The sequence below is a fragment of the Artemia franciscana genome, chromosome 10 (genome assembly GCF_032884065.1).
Source record: "Artemia franciscana chromosome 10, ASM3288406v1, whole genome shotgun sequence".
Classification (NCBI taxonomy): Eukaryota; Metazoa; Arthropoda; class Branchiopoda; order Anostraca; family Artemiidae; genus Artemia; species Artemia franciscana.
The window spans coordinates 40093484-40111412 of NC_088872.1; the positions used below are offsets into that span (position 1 = coordinate 40093484).

Below are 17929 nucleotides of genomic sequence, written 5' to 3' on the forward strand. Positions count from 1 at the left end.
TACTGGTAGGGGGACTTTGATGCTGGCATCCCTTCGGATCCTTCCTTCTTCTCAAAATAGCCCTACTCCTGCGATTTTTCCTGCATGTTTTTCATTGCTGACGCACTTATATTCTCTCCTCGATAATGAGTCTCCTTGCCAAGCTAACTTCTGCGTAATCGCCAACTTAAGCATCATATCTATGAACTTACGAGATAGGTTGGTTAAATTTCATTGGGTCGTTGATAATGTAAAAATAGGAGCGATGCACCAATGTAGTTACAATGTAGATTTTTTTGGCAATCTTTTAAGTTAGTGTTTAGAATAAATATAAATAATCTCTAATTGTTGACATGTTGTGTAAATTTTAATCAACTTCTTATCATTGATTGCTTTTCGAAAATCGGCCGATCTTTAATTACTGAAAGCCAGTAACCAACAATGAGTTACCAATTCAATTCATTATTATTCACTAATTCTGAATATTGTAATATCTACTTAAAATGTAAACTTCTACGGTTTTCTTAACGTGAATTCTAATTTTAAAAATAACCTTGTTAATGTTACAACTTATAATTTGTAAAAAAAAAAATTAGTATACCATAATCAGCTTGAAAACTTTTTAATGGCCCGAATATCTAAAAATGGAATGTATTTCACAACATAACTTTTAAAACAAACTCAAATAAATAGAGAAGGATTCATGTTGTAGGTAAGCTCTTCCGTCTGACATCTGGAACAAAAGAAATTTTTTTAGCATGTATTTACCGTAGATTTAAAAGCCAAGTTTACTTCCTCTGTTTCGTAAATTTGAAAACAGGTATACAAGAGAACAAACGAATCTTTCATCGTTATTCATCCTTTTTTTGAAAAACAATTTTCGATCAATTATGCTTTTTTTGTAAATTTCCGACAAAAATAAATAGATATATAGGGCTGGGTGTTAAAGTGGACTGAAACCGGAAAATTAATTTTAAAATTTACGTGGATTCCTAATATCCCAATGGGAAGTCATTGAAATTGAAGCATTTATTTTTGCTAAAAGTTTTGTGAGACCAGTAGACAACTGTGATACCGACTTGTATCGGAAATTATTATAATATTCTGGCTAATAGCCGAGAGATAAAATAGACTAAAGTTAAGTCGAGGTTTCGAATAAATGAAGTCAGACATTTTTAAAAAAATCCTGTAATCACAGGAATGCCGCGGCTTCTTCTGTATAATATATACACTAATCGATTGATTACAAAATTATCTATGTTGACTGGGAAAAATGTTTAAATTGATTTGGAATCCGTGGACATCATAAATAACACAAAATTTCTCATAACATAGTGACACAAATAATATGGAAGGGAAAGGCTTATTTTTAAAAACAGTCGTAAATCAATGGCTAATTTACAAATCATGTTCTTATGCACTATTATATAATGATGTAAAAACGCCGTTCTTTACATTACATGCTCAGTCTTTGCCTTGCATGTTTTACGCTAGGTGATGTTCTATTCGCCTAATAATACAACGTTTTACATTTGACGATAGATGCTGCTGCTGAACGCTAAACCTGAAATTTATTTTAAAAGTTGGAAATTGCTAAAGATAACAAATAGAATAAAGTTAGAACAAGCCATTGCATTGTACAGGATATTGCATACAACCTTAAAAAACTGTTTTAAATACCGAAAGTTTATATTAAGCTACTGACTTTATAGTCTATAAAATAAATCACTCTCAGTCTGTCTGTTTCTCTCTCGCTTTCATTCTTTCTCCTCCCTCTTTTCTTTAATATTTGTTTTACTACTTTTTTATTTCATTACCACATTTTACTCCATCTGTAAAATAGGGCTTTTTCTGTTTGTCTGTCTGTTTTCCTCTCTCTCTCTCTCTCTCTCTCTCTCTCTCTCTCTCTCTCTCTCTCTCTCTCTCTCTCTCTCTCTCTCTCTCTCTCTCTCTCTCTCTCTCTCTCTCTCTCTCTCTCTCTCTCTCTCTCTCTCTCTCTCTCTCCCTCTCTCTCTCTCTCTCTCTCTTTCTCTCTCTTTCTCACCCTCCCTCTCTTTTTCTCTGTTTTTTTCTTTTCTTACCTCTTTTTTACACTTTGTGTTCATATTAACATGAGACGATCTACCTGGTTAAATGATATCACTTGCTTCCTGTTTCTCACTGCCTTGTCTTGGTCGAATTCTATGATGCCCGATTCTTTTCTTATTGGTATTTTCTTCAGAATTCCAGCTATTGATAATTTTTCTGTCATCTTGAGTTGCTAATCCGTAATTATACATATCTACTTTCAGATTGCTCGGCTGATGCAAATCATCCTTATATATTAAATATACTCCTTGTCCGTTTTTTGGATTGTCAGTAACATTGGCGCTAGTGTAGCCACCTGTATTTTGTATCAAATCTTCGTTAGACGCATTTATTTCAGTTTTCTTTGGAATATTTCCTTCATTGTCATCATTTACTGTAATATTATTTACACTTTTTTCTTTTTCTTTGTGAGAAGCCTTGGTATCGTCGCGCCTATATTTATAAATCTGATTTTCCTGGCTGTTATGAAAGCTTGGTGTGTTTAGAAAGCTCCAATCCGAATCAGAGAATCCTTTTGATACCATCCTTGAAATAAAATCCCGAGGGTCATTCCAATCCTCAAAATCTGTTCTTGGAAGCTGAAAAGTTTCTGACACTGTATTTTGAATAAGATAATTAGTCGGTGTATTGTAGGGAGTGTAATTTTCTGTTTGCTGTTCTTGTTTTCTTACATTTTCATTTCGATTTCTGTACTTTATTATCTTTACATACTTCTGTAAATTCTTTTTATTGCTGTGTACTCGTTTTAGGCTTGCATTCTTTCTTTCGTTTTCCTTAGTTCTACCATCCAGCTTTGATTTTTCTTGTTTTTCTAACTCCAAACCTGTTTCTTCATTGGAGGTGGAATTTGGAAGCGTATCTGCATTTACACCGTCTTTGTTGGTTACTTTTTTTTGTTTTGCTTTAGCTTGTTCTGTTTCTTCTGTGCTTTCCTTCACATTTTCAAATATTATGCCATTCGTATTTGACGAATTTGTAAAATCGACGTTTATTATATCAAGTTGTAAGGGGTTTTGATCTATATTTTCTGTGATGGTTTCATCTTCTTCATCAAACGGACCGCGTATCAAGTGACGGATGATGGAAGAGTTAATAGCTGATTTAATGTTGTCGGAAGAAGCTTCATCCTCAGCTGGCATAGTAGCCTCTATTACTTTACCAGGTCCTTCCTCAATACTATCTAATTGATTGTCGTCTTCTGAAGTCTTAACGTCACTCTGGCCATCCTTGACTTTGGTGAAAACTTTGCGTTGCTGCTTAAAAGGTATTTCAGTGTTTGGCAATTTTTCCTCCCTTTTTGATTTGTCTGTATTATTATCCGGATTTGTTTCTGGGATCTCTAAGTTGTCGTCAGGATTTATAATTTGTTGTCGGCTAATATTTCCAGTTTCTTTAAATTGTTCATTCTGTGATGGTACCTCCAGTGTAAGCCTTCGTACTTCTGTCCCTTTTTTATCAATTTTGTGATTAGTCATTCGTTGTAGTGGGAGTCCACGAAAATTGTGGATTCCATCACTATTTAGTAAATAGTGGTTTATTCCTTGCGCTGATAGATGTTTGCCTTCATCTAATCTTTCTTCGTCTTCGTCCATTCTTTTTATCACATTTAAATTTTGTAGAGGTTCTGTTTTTGACTCTAAAGGAAATGTATTTAGCGATTGATCAGTTTCTGCTAGAAACTTTGGTTCGGAAAATACCTCACTTCTGTTTGAATTGGTGTTGTTCATTAAATAGCCTGGCACACTTGCTTTCAACTTTTCTATACCTCTAGATGACCGAAAAACTGGCCAAGAAATTAGTGACTGATATTTCTGGTCAAAAAACTGTTCCAGTGAATTAACTGAATCTTGAATTTCCTCTTTTATTTCAGGATTTTGATCATCATTGTTTGCAAAAAAGCCATTGTAAACATCATCTTCAAAGTTAAATTCGTAATCATTATCTTCTGTATTTTGGTAATTGGTATTAGCTTCATTTGTTTCGGAAGATTTTTTTTCACTTTCAATAGGTTCTAGTTCTGTTGATTTTGACCCTATGATGCCGATTACATAGTCGGGTAGCTTAGCCCTGTTTAGTTGTGGGAAATTCTGCCCTGATTCCTGTTTAGGTGACTTCATAAACTCTTTAAAAGGGTCAGGTATCTGGTCTTGATTCTGCCTCAGCGACGGCCAGTTATCATTATAGGGAAATTCGCTTGCTGGCCTTTGCTGGTCTCTGCTCCAAACACTTTGTGTTTGGCCTGAATTGCCTAAATTAAAAGCTCCCTGGTGTTTTGTTGCCTGACTCTCATTAACTCTTAGAGACTGATTAGGTGGATTCTGGCTTGGTTGTGCTGGACTCGACTGTTGTGCAGCATTTTGCTTATTTTTCTGCTGGTCTGAGAACTGCGTCTGGCCCATGATAGATAATGGCGTTGATGCATTCTGCTTTACACTGAGAAGCTTTGACGGCTTGAAGGGATCGGTGATCTTTATAGTATTTCTGTTTCGCTGGTCATACTGACTCTGTTTTTGAATTATTGGTTGGTGAAAGCCGTTATTATGATTGAATTGTCGTTGGTCGTTTACTTTGTTTGCCCTTAATTGTGCCTGAGTGTTTAATGAACCTTCAACATAATCTCGAGTTTTCTGATTGTTTGCTATATTATTTGGTCTCTTTTGAGCTGGTGAATCTCTAGTCTGGTTTTGACTTTGTTGGTACCTTAGTCCACTTCCAGCGGAGTTGCCACTTTGCTGATATGCAGCCATACCAGGTACTTGTGTTTTTTCGCGGGTTGGGCTATTTGCAGATACAGTGTTGGTGTTAACTTTACCTGAATTCTGATTTCCTATGTCTTTCCAGTCAATAGATCCATAGTGTGCCTTAAAATTACCTTGATTCATACTATAAGTGCTGATTCCAGGCTGTTCTTGTGTTTTTGGTAGTTCTTTAGAAAACCCAGGGTTTTGATTGTTCAAGTAGCTTCCGTTGATACTCGTGTTGGGTGCATTGTTCCTAAATTGTTGAGGATACTGATCAAACTCAAACGTGGCAAGGCCAGCTCCTATTATATCAGCTCCAGCATTAGCGAAAAAGTTATACATGTTATTTTGTAACTCAGGAGTATCATTGGAGGATAATAAGTTTTGCTGTGTGTCAGTCGAAGGCAACTGACTTGGCAATGCTGGAGGATTTGGTGGTGGTTGGCTTTGCGGCCCAACCACAGAAGGAGTTGAATCTAGTTCTACTGGTGCCAAATTTTGAATTGTATTGAGAATGTCTTTGGTTATATGTACAGAACCCTGGTCATTATTGGCCCAAGGAAATTTTGTATTTCCGGCGAATGATTGTTGGTGCTGCTCAGGAAACGCTTCAAGGCTATGCAAGGGAGGTGGTGCAACGGGGTTTGGAATCTGGGCTTCATATGTTGGTGGCGTTATGGAACCTAAAACATAAAATGATTTAGTGATAATTCTTAATGTATATTTATGCCTCCCTGTATAAAACTGAATGCTCAGGATTTTTAAGGATGTATGTAATTTTATTTCAGGTATATACTATGAAAAAAAAAATAGTTATGATAGAGATTTTTCTGCTAATAAGACAAGCCCTTGGAGGCTATTAGATAACTTAAAAAACAATGACTGAAGACACACAAATAGTTGCTTCTCCAGTGTATCTGAAGATCAGTTCAAACGTAGCATTATGCACCACTGAAGCTGTCACATATTCGGTCTTGCAAATATTTCCATTAGAAAAAAAAACAAAAAAAACCTGAATAATAAAAATCGGTATCAGTATTCTTTAAACTTTTTTGATCGGATGTTATGGAGTTACTTTGACAAGCACAATGAAAAATAATGAGTCACCAAACTCTCTTTTTTAAGTAGAAAGTATGATTCCTTTCACCGTGAGTTTCATGTAAGACCTGCTTAGGTAGCTTGAATAGCTACCTAAGGATTGTCATGGACCGTATCCTGAGGTTAGTTTTAATAACTAACTGAGAAGGGAGCAATAGAATGGCTGAAATGGATACTAAACTTATGGCTTACAGAAAAGTTATAAAGAGACGGCTAAGGCAGAAGCTTAAAAATGGTTACACAGGGCATAGTATTTGCGATTGTGTCTGTGAGTGAGGAGGTTTAACGCTGCAGTAACGGAAGAAATAGCTTTTCTCGAAATGAAAAATTATATAGGAATATAGCAATATCCATGACCAGAGTTCCAAGTGATTAGCTGATACAGACTGACACTTCCATAGTGAGCCATGCTTACACGTGGGGTTTTGTGGACATACAGTAAAAATCTTGTAATTTTGCAAGTTTTATCAAGGTTTAAATTGATCATTAAAAGTAATTTATAAAACAAAACCTATGGGGTTAAAAAGAGAAGATTTCTGTGAAAAGTTAGTGTTGAAATTGTGATAGTGAATAAGCTGAATGTGAGAATTCCTTGATAGGACTTTAAAATTCGTCCTTTAAATTACAATATTGGGCTATACTTTTTTTTGCCTGGTCTACAAGTCGGTCTGCTGTGACAAGAATGTGCTTTCTCTGATTGCTCGGATTTACTACTCATCTATTTTTGGGCAGCTATCTCTTTTATCACCATTTGTTATGGCTACAAGACGAAAAACATAGATACATTGCTTAGTCTGGTCAGAGTCAACACAATAGCGTTGATTTAATAATGAATGAAGTGCATCTCCTATATTATTACTGCATTTTTCCGCAGATATCTTTTATGGAAGGGGTGGTCATAGAAGCTTAAGAGTAGACTCGTTGGACTAAAAGCTGGAAGTTCTACTGGTTCTTTATGGGTCAAAAGCTGTTGAAAGATGATCAGGACCCTCCAAGCCCTTTTTTACCAACCTTTTAACAATGTCCTCTTTTAACTCCCTATGTCAAAGTTTCTTTACTTAGACTTAAGTCTTCCTTCGCCAGTCGGCACATATGGCGGCAACGTTGCCTCTCCATGATGACCTCTCCAGCATCTTCGGCCAAATATCATCAAGGGATGTCCTTGAGAGCGCTGCATCTTTTTCTAGGCATCGTCCAAGTGTAGCCTTCTGTCGTCTGCACCGTCGGACTCCTGGAGGAGTCCAACGTCAAACATCTTGAGAAAAGTGATTGCTCCCCATTCTAACCATGTGTCCCCAATATTGCCGCTGACTTCTTATGACTTTATCGATAACGAGTTGCTGTTTAGTCTTCTCTCTGATAAATGAGTTGGCAATTTTGTCCATCCAGCTGATTCCAATTATCTGTCGAAGACAGTTATTTTCAAAACGCTGATATCTTTACTCTAGCTCTTTTGTCAGTGCCTAGCTTTTAGGACCATACATTAGCACTTACAGGAAATTACTATTGAAGAGCCCAATTTCAGCCTCAAAGAGAAAGTGGTGCTTCTCTAAATTTTTCTTAATTTGTCAAAGGCCTTTTCTGTGCATGCAATACGTGTAGCAATTTCATGCTCAGGGATTTCATCGGTGCTCACTAGACTCCCTAGATATCTAATCTTCTTCTCATCTTGAGTTTTCTTTGTTTTAACTGTCAGCGGCTCAGCAGTTAGTTTATTCACATGTGCATGATTCTCGTCTTTTGCGTGCTTATTGCCAAACTTATTCGTTCACCTACTCATTTTTGTTGAACTGAAGCTCCTCTCTTAAGTAAGAAAGGAGCATTATATCGTCTGTGAAATGTGCATCAAATGAAGTACGACTATCATTCAACTGGATTCCGCCTTTGAAGTTGCACGTCCGCAAGATGAAGTCAATGAGTATTGTAAGCAGCACTAGGTAAAGAATGCACCCCTGTCGAACACCTGAGGGGACTTTGAACCACTCTGTCCACATTCCACTCAGAACCACCTTGTCAGTCCGAACAGCACACATTTGTTCATTATATAATGCCATAATAATTCTGAGAATTTTTTCAGGGAAGCCATTTTAGCACAGTATTTTCAAAAGGGAATCTCTATGGACTGATTTGAAATTCTTCAAGAAATCGATGAAAGCCATTATGATTTAAGTCTGCCATTCATTTGATTCTTCAATAAGTATTCTAAGACTGAAGATCAAGTCAGCACATAACAATGTCTACTTGGTAGTAATTTTTTCGTATAGTCGAAAGGTTCAATATGCCTGCGTGTATAACTTGATCCATGAAGCCTCTGACCAAAGGAATCCTAATCCCCTTAGGGAAAGTTATCTGGGCGATGGGCCCCAAAATATGGCCAAAAATATCTTTTTAAACTGATTGAAACTTAAAACTGCACGTCTATGGGCCATGGGAAGCTTAATACATGAAACATTTCTTGTTTAGTAATATTTGCCCGGAAAAGGGGCCAAAGAACCTTTTTCCAGATCGACCTTGAAATTATGTCCTTAAGTTCCCAGGTGAAAGAGACACCATTACCAAAGAAAAATAGAAAAAAGTTGGTTCTTCGAAAATAGGGTCCGAAAAAAGGCCAAATTTTAAAAAAAGGCCAACTCGCAACTTATAAACGTATTTTCCCGGGCCAAACAGATTCTAATGACTTTCGTTTGGTTAGGGGAGGGCAAGGGACCCAAAAAGATCTAAAAAAAATTACCAATCGGCTTGAAACGTGTATCCTTAAGTCCTGTGGCCAAGAGGGTCTCAAATCAAAAGAAAAGAAATGGTTCCTCTAAAAATGGTCACTCAAAGATTCAATTTTTTTCTTACGGCTTGAAGCATAAGTTCACAAGTTCCTTCTCAAAGCAGAGAAAAAAAAAATTGCAGAAACTAGTAATTGGGGCATATTAGTCCCCAGTAGTTAGGCCTAAGAGTAAGCCAAGCACTTTTTATCAGCTAAACTTATTCCAGTAAGGCCTTGGCACCCCGATGCAGAAACGAGAGCAAGACAAAGGTATGGTTTCGCCCGAGAAAATGGCCCAAAAACGGCTTGAAACCTGAAATCTTAGTCTTAGGATGTTTTGGGGATGATATTCCCATGTTTATTCGCGGCAACTCTGTTCGTTTTGAGCTTGTGACTTGAATTTTCGTTTTTATCTTCTATTTCTTTAATCCGTAGTTATTTCTGTTCTTCATAGGTTTACTTATTGTATGAATTTATTTTTTTCTTAGTTTAGTTTTTAATCTGCTTTTCTTTAATTTGATTTGGTAGTTTAAAATAAAAAATAATCATGTAAACGTTTTTTTTTAACTATATGAAGATTTTCTTAATTGATTAGGTACAAGAGGAGCAGCCTAAGACGGAATATTTGAAGCAAGGCCTTTTCGGTGCTACACAGCCATTTCAGACAGTCTCACTGTTGGGTGTTATCTCGTCAAAGCGATTTGTTAGTTTCTATAATCAAAGGCTGCTCATATATTTAAGATAGGGATTGAACTAATAGCGCATTGAAAATTTTGAACATAGATCCAAAAAATTGCTATAAACCTTTCTTTAAGCACCCCTAAAGCAGCATCTGGCAGAAATTTTGAGCATTTTAGTGACTTCAGGGTCAGGGCCGTATCCTGAATTTTGTGTGTGTGTGTATGTGTGGGGAGGGGGGGGGGGGTTACACATGGTTTTTTGGGGGCAAAAACTTCAAAAACATATAAAAAATTTGTTTAAATTAACTTTTGTTACGTTTTTATCCCCAGACCCTATCACCCTGGATACGCCCTTAGTCTGTGCATTATATTTAATAATAAAAATGCATAATAGTTTCCTCCTTTTTTATGTATATAAAGGCAATAATGTATGTATATACATGCTTGAACCTGCGCCCCTGCCTCCGCTCAGTCGCTGTGCCTTTCGGTGTCAAATACATGGATCAAACATGTGTGTAGATGTTCATTTTGAAGGGGAAATGTATCTTTCTTGAAGAAAAATTAAGAGATGAGTAATGTTCAAAATGTAAGAATGATTATAAAATCAAAAGGAGATGAGAATCTCGGGGGAAGATGGAGCCCCTACGCCCAGAATTTGTGCCTGATGGAGTCCATCAGGCACAAAGCTTTTCTTTATCTCTTTTTTTGTGGGGGGGGGAGAGGGTGTTACCTGGATTTAGTATGGCTATGCTACGTAGGAAAATTTCCCTATCCAGCTGAAGTAAAGTCACTTTGTTTTAATAATCGAATTCAATATTCTTCTTCTAACGTGTCTGGTTCCAAAGCGGCATTTCAGAATTTTCATTATTTAATATTTACCTGTATCGGAAGCTGGATAATTTTCATTATCATCTAGATTTTGTCTGACTTTTTCCAATTCCTGGCTCTGAAAAGAAATAAAAAGGAAGAAATTTAATTGACTTTAGTTTCAAAATATCTTTCACTACCTAAATTCTTTTGTAAACAATAATCTCTTTGTATGACTTTGATACAAATTTACTCTATTTTGAAACTAGAAACAGGTTAACAAAGAGAGAATACAATGTAATGAATGACACAATGTTATTCTAATCAAGATTATACCTCAAACGAAGTCCAATAGGACTAATGAAAAAGTCCAGGAATAGTTAGAGATACCAATGGCACGTATTTTAGAGCGGTAGTTACCCCTCTACCCTCCTCCAAAGAAAAAATGGTTGCGAGTGCTCTATACAAGGCACACTATTCTGTTGTAAGCATTACCCCCCCCCCCTTCAGAATGAAAAAAGCTTTTAGTTTTCTTTTTTTTTTTACTCTTGCGCGTCTCGAGATCGACACAAAAAAATAAAAAACTGAAAATAAACAGTGCTTTATATATTTAATGCTTATGTTCAATGCAAACATCTTGAAAAATTCGGTGAGTTTATTTCAAATTAGGTTCAAATTTATTCGCAGTGATGAATATACGGCCAGGACAAAAAATGGTGTCCCTGTTTAAATAGTTGTGTGTGCTCCAGAGGCATCTCTGCTCTTTAATGCTTTTCGATAAGAATAAATTCCCTATGAAATATACTGTTTTGCTAAACGTTTCCGAACGCGCTCAAAAACACCGTGTGTCTTGTAGATAAACGAAAAATGTAATGAAAATAATTTAACCTCTCAGGACTCTTTAAAGGGGGCTTATTACCCAATATCTATTACCAGCAATACTAACAGCTCGCTACAGTACCATGCAGCCTCGAGGCCAACATAGCTGTACACACTCTTTTTCCATCCAATCTATTCAAAATTTCAGTCTGTAACCCCTCCCATCTAGTTCCAATCTCCTTTAGATCTTTTCCTAAGATCTCTTCCCAGTCCATTTGGGACGACCTTCTTTTCTTTTGGCACCTGATCAATAACCAAAAAGCGCAATCGATTGCAACCTGTTATACTTCATTTGTAAAACAAGGCCTAGCCATCTTGACTTTTCTTACATTATAGCCCTAGAGAGAGGAATTAAACCATATTTTTTGTTTAGCTTACTGCTTGATGTGCGGTCAGTCAAAACAATGTCTAAATTACCTGAGACAATTATACCTAAAGTCGCCCATATGTATTCTCAGTGTACTAAGATCTGAAACTGAAAGTTATTAAGGGCGTATACACTTTATACACCACGAACCGGATAGAGTAGCACTGGTGTCAAGACTGTACTGACACTAAAGCCTTGTTTTGTTTTAAATCGACTGATTCCTTTGCTATTTTATCCATAAAATTGAAGGGTCGCCCAATCTTTTGCCACCTGGTGTACTTTTTGAAGTGTTACTTGTTCCATCACTCATGTACACTTCCACCTTACCGTACGTATTTCCGCCAATCATGACCCATTTTGCACAACGCATGGCCTGTACCTGGCTGATATGATTTTTTAAAAGTGGGCAACCTCTCACATACAACGAGAATGAAAACACAGTGCAGGTGAACGGTGCGGTCAACAGATGTAAATGAAGTATTTTATTATAAAACTTTTTTGTATATACTATGGCGGGATAGTATGTTGCCTGAAGAGGTGCAAGAAGCAAAAAAATACTTTTTTGAATCTGCCGCAGTAGCTCTAAAAGACTTTGCCGTCAGGATCAAAGCGCGTTATGTCCAACTAGCAAGTTTGTTACAGATTTACAGATGTGATTTCACTAGTATACACCAAGAATTAAGGTAGAAATTTAGTTTTGAAGGAAAAAAATAAAAGATGTATGTTTTAAACTTCCAGAATCGGTGAAACGTAGTCGCATTCGGTATGATATGGATTCAACCCTGAATTAGAACATTCATACCTTGTGTTTTGGTTGTTGTTGGTTGCGTAGAAAGATTTACGTCCACGTTTTGCGCCCCAAGAAAAGTCTTTGGAAATGATTGGAATTTAACTTGCTTTTCGTAACAAGGAATTGTGTGCACAGAACACTTTTCAAACAGTTCGTGGTAATCAAACGATTCTTGGGAAAGAACTATAACTAATGAGTGGCTCGTGCTAACAGTAACCGAAACTGTAAAATAAGAATTTTCAATAGCAATATACTTCAAAAAAATTAGGTTTTTATGGTGATTGCAAATACATGAAAGTCATCAAGTTAAAATTATTTGACAAAAGTCATGAGCCTGAGAAGATTCGCCAAAATTGTACTCGTAGCAGCATATTCAGCTTCCCAGTTTCAAAGGGCATAATGTTGAGATTATTTGCATTATTAGGCGCATTTGCTCCTAAAGTTAAACACGGTCTACACAAAACAAACAACTAACATAGACAATTATTTATAAGCTTTAGAAGGGTATTTTGAAAGGGTAAGGATAGGGGATGTTGTTTTTATCGTTTCCCTCGTATCTTGCTTCATTTCGAGTAATACTCTTGACAAAGCATGTAAAATGTGTGCTGGGTGTAGACAGCTGCCCTCTTATTGCAGGACGATTTCTAGATGTAAAGCAAAAGATTGCATTCTATATAATTATCTGCAAATACGGGGGAGACTTTGGGAATGCCTTATAAAAAACAGTGATTCGAAGATTTCCCTTGAAAACCATAGAACCTTTTTTTCAAAAGTTCAAAGAATTTCCCTTGAAATCCGTAGAACTGATGACACAAAATTCTTTATTGATATTTTACAGTTCCAGTAGTATGCCATAGAGGGTCCGGGCAGCACCATCCCTCAGGCCATTTGAATTTACATAAACCCATGAGGCTCTAGCAACCAGATCCGGTGAATGACCTTCCCTAGCAACCGGATTGTCTATACTACAGATATAACATCCCTTTTTTACACTTACATGAGTACTTAATATTCTTTAAACCCTTGAAGATTCTATGAATAAATTTTATTCTGTTGAATGAAACCGGCTTACATTTTTATAGGCTTCGTACACTGAGTGAATATAAAGCGGGATTTTAAAATATTTTTTAATACGAACCGAATTTTATTGAGTCAAAAAGTAACAAGTACGCCGCCCCTTTCTTCTTATGACGCACGCTTGGATAAAGTAAACTGGCGAAATTTTGTCTCCAATGAATCAATTATTATGGCATCTTCTAAGAGGGAACTCATGGTCAACCATGTCCGACCTCCAAGGGTCCCCAATGCCCCTCTTCAAAATTTTTGCCCCCCTCCCCTTTTTAAAACTAAGAATTTTCTTGAAATTTAAGAAAAAATGACAAAATTTTTTTCTACTTTTTTGGAGACTTGGAAATTTTTTCAACTTTTTTTCAGACGTCTTAAAATGAAAGAAAATATACTTGTAACAAAAGAAATTTACTTGTGAAATTTTCCAAATACGAAATGAAGGTAATATAAATATGTCAGGCATGATTTTTCCTATTAGAAAAACAACGTTTGTTGTAATATTTTTTCTTTTTTTACTTTTTTTTAACTTAAAAGTTTTTTCAATTTTTTGGGGAGGACTTAGAGATTTTTTCAACAACTGCTATATGTACCCAAGATGGAAAAAGTGCCATGTCAAGAGAAATCATAATGAAGTATTTTATGGAATGAATTCAAAGCATTCATTTTTATTCTTTATGATGTTATTCTACATGTAGTTATCCTTAAGTGATCATATATTATTAATAAAATCAAATTATTTTGTCTGTGTGTTTTTATTCCAGAAAACTAAACCCCAAGTTTCTTAAATGTTCAAGTATTTCTAATAAAAAAATATATAATTTAACCATGTACGTTTCTCTTCATGAAAACTAAACCCCAAGTTTCCAAATGATCAAATACTATTAATCAAATCCAAATCCATATTTTTATTTCCAAAAACTAAAACGCAAGTTTTTTAACTGCTCAAATATTTTGAATAAGTGAAAATTTTTCTGAACCGAATGTATTCCTTCTTATGAAAAACTAGAACCTTGGTTTCTTAAATGATGCAATATTTATAACAAAATCAGATGTATTTTAACTGTGAATTTTCTTATTTTTGAAATCTAAAACCGAAGTTTCTTAAATGCTCCAATACTTTTAATAAAAAAAATATGTTTTAACTATACATGTTTTTTTTCTGAAAACTAAACCCCAATTTTCTTAAAAGCTCAAACATTTTTTAATAAAGTATGATGGATTTTAACAGTGTACATTTTTTCATTAAAACCAGAAACCTAGTTTCTTGAATGATCATGTATTTTTAATAAAATATGTTGTATTTAAGCAATGTGTTCTTATTTTTGAAATCTGAAACCAAAACTTCCTAATTGATCAAATATTCATAATAATATCAAATGGTTTTATTGTGTGCGTTCTTATGAAATTTAAAACCTTAGTTGCTTGAACGATCAAATATTTTTTAATAAAATCAAACGTATTTCAACCATATGCGTCATTATTTGTTTTATCTAAAACTCAAGTTTCTTAACTGCTCAAATAATTTTAAGAAAACAAGATAATTTTAAGCGTGCGCGCTCTTTTTACGAAAACTAAATCCCAAGTTTGTTAAGTCATCAAATATAAGTAAGAAAATCAGATGTATTGTAACCGTTTGTTTTGTTATTTCTGAAAAAAACCTTATTTTCTTAAATGATCAAATATTTTTAATCAAATAAGTTTCCAAATCTTGTTTGGTATTATCAAAATATTGTCTGATGTTATCAAATGTCTTGCACTACTTTATCTAAATCTCGCTTGATATAAAATTATCAAAACCTTACCTGGTATTATCAAAATCATGCAGGTTATTAACCAAATCTTGCATGAGATTATCAAAATCTTACTATGTATTTGAAAAAAATTTCTGGCACTATCAATACGTGTCTGATATTATCAAAACGTAAAATGGTGTTGTCAAAATCATGTCTGCTATTACCCAAATTTAATGTAGTATTATGAAAACAGTTCTGCCATTATCACAAAATGTTGTGCGGTACTATCAAATCTTCTCTGATATTATTAAACATCTTACACCACAATATCAAAATCTCGACTGATATAATAAGAATTCTCTATGGTACTATCAAAACCATGCGTGATAAAATGAAAATCTGGGAAGTTAATAATAAAATCTTGTATAGTATTATCAAAATCTTATATAGCATTAACAAAATATTTTCAGCTACAAACAAAACGTATCTACCATTACAAAAATCTAAAATAGATATATCAAAATCTTTTCCACTATTAAGAAAATTATCAAAATTGTTTCTCTTATAATCAAAATTATTAGAATATTGTCAAATATTACCAAAACTTGTCTGATATTATCAAACATCTTACATTGCTGTATTAATGTCTTGCGTTATATTATCAAATCTTGCTAGATATTACAATATCTTGTATTGCATTGTCAAAGTTTTGCTAGATATTATGAGTATCCTCTCTGGTATCACCTGATTCTTGCAAGCTATTAACAAAATCATGCATGGTTTTATCAAAATCTTACCTGATATTAGCAAAATAATTTCTGCTACTATCTGATATTATCAAATTCTAGCATGATGATATCAATTTTGTGTCTGTTATTTTTCGAAATCATGGCAAGTATTACATTAATTTTGTGTGTCATTATTAAAATTTCGTCAATTATTAGCAAATACTGACAGGCATGATAAGAATCCTCAACCTAACCTTAACAAAAATATTTTCTGGTACTATCAAAACGTGTCTGATATTATCAAAATCTAAAATGGTGATGTCAAAATCATATCTGTTATTATCAAATTTAACACAGTTTCGTCAAAATTATATTTGCTATTATCAAAATATTACCAAGTGTTTCCAAATGTTGTGTAATGTTATCAAAATCATGTCTGAAGTTATCATATAACATTCGCTAAATAATCAAAATCCCACAAGGTATAATGAGAGTCCTCTATGATATTCTCAAGCCTTGACATAGTATTATCAAAATCTTGCAAGCTATTAAAAAGTCTAGCATGATGTAATGAAAATCTTAGCTGATATTAACAAAAATATTTTTCAAGTACTATCAAAACATGTCTTATATCCTCAAACCTGACATGATATTATCTAAATCGTGTCAACTATTACCAAATTTAATATATTGCGATCAAATCGTTTCTGTCATTATCAAGATTGTCAAAATCTTGCCAAGTATTACCAAACCCATAACTACCCAACTCTTCTCTGATGTTACCAAATTTGGTCTTATATTATGAATCATTTCGCACTACAATATCAAAATCATGACTAATGCAAAAAGAATCCTATATGACCTTATCAAAACCATATATGATATTATCAGAATTATTCAAGTTATTTATTAAATTTTGTATGGTATTATCATAATCTCGCAAGTTATTAACAAAATATTTTCAGCTACAGTCAAAACGTCAGTCATTACAAAATTTAATATCAAAAATTATGTTAGCTAATAAGAAAACTTAACATAGTGCTATCAAAATCATGTCTGCTATTATCAAGATCATCAAAGTCTTGTCAAATATTATCAATATCTTATTTGATGATTTTAAGCTAGTTGAGTTACCTAACTTGAAAGCAGTTCATTCAATACAACCTAGCTTAAGATTCAGTTATGATGCCATCTATAACTAAAGCCAAAATGACAAAAGATCTTCAGGTAGTAATATCGTGATCTAGACTTTTAAATGTAAAACTCACTGAAAGTATCAAGTTTTCATAATATTTGACAAGATTTTGATAATCTTGATAATAAGAGACACGATTTTGATAGCACTAAGTTAAATTTCCTTAACAGTGGAAATGATTTTGATATCACCATATTGGAATTTAGGAATATCACACAAATTGTGATTGTTGTTGAAACTATTTTGTTAATGTCAGGTAAGATTTTGATAATACAATGCACAATGCAATAATAAAATGCAATACAGATAACACCATAGAGAACTCTCATTGTAGCAGTCGATATTTTTTTAATGTAGTGCAAGAGGTTTGAAAATATCAGACAGAATTTTGATAGTATTACAGAGCGTTTCTATAATACATGGCAAGATTTCGATAATCTTGTTAATAGCAGACACAATTTTATCGTCCTATATTGAATTTTGGTAATTGCAGACATGATTTTGATGATATAATTTTACATTTAACAATATTAGATATGATAGTACCATAAAATATTTTGTTGATGCCTGGTAAGATTTTGATAATACAATGCAAGATTTTGTTAATTACACGTACGATTCTGAAATACCACATATTGTTTTGATAATGCAATAGACGATTCTCGCTATATCAGGCAAGATTTTGATAATATGCAAGATTTTGGTAATGCCAGAAAGAAATTCTCATAATACCTCACAAATTTGGATAATGCAAAACAAGATTTTGTAATATTTAACGAGATTTGATAATATAATGCAAGATGTTGATAATATATTCTAAGATCTTGATAGTCTTAGTAATAGCAGACACAATTTTTATAGCATTCTGTTAATTTTCGTTTATAGGTAAAATAATTTTGAGATCACCATATTAGATTTTGATAAAAGAAAACATGTTTCGATTGTTGCTGGAAGAATTTTCTTAATAACTTGTGAGATTAAATAACAATACCACGCAAGGTTTCATTATTAAATTGCA

General features: G+C 34.1%; 1 protein-coding gene across 1 annotated transcript in view; it reads right to left on the bottom strand.

Moving 5' to 3' along the window:
* Nucleotides 1-585: 585 nt before the first annotated feature.
* LOC136032185 (GATA zinc finger domain-containing protein 14-like) overlaps nucleotides 586-17929 on the bottom strand; it is a 44607-nt gene continuing 27263 nt past the window's right edge. Inside the window, exons 5-7 of the mRNA XM_065712383.1 lie at nucleotides 10224-10290; nucleotides 2105-5491; nucleotides 586-712 (exon numbers count right to left, since the gene is read on the bottom strand). Of these exons, the coding sequence (XP_065568455.1) occupies nucleotides 2109-5491; nucleotides 10224-10290 (3450 nt within the window). The 3' untranslated portion in view covers nucleotides 586-712; nucleotides 2105-2108. The remainder of the gene's footprint in view (nucleotides 713-2104; nucleotides 5492-10223; nucleotides 10291-17929) is intronic.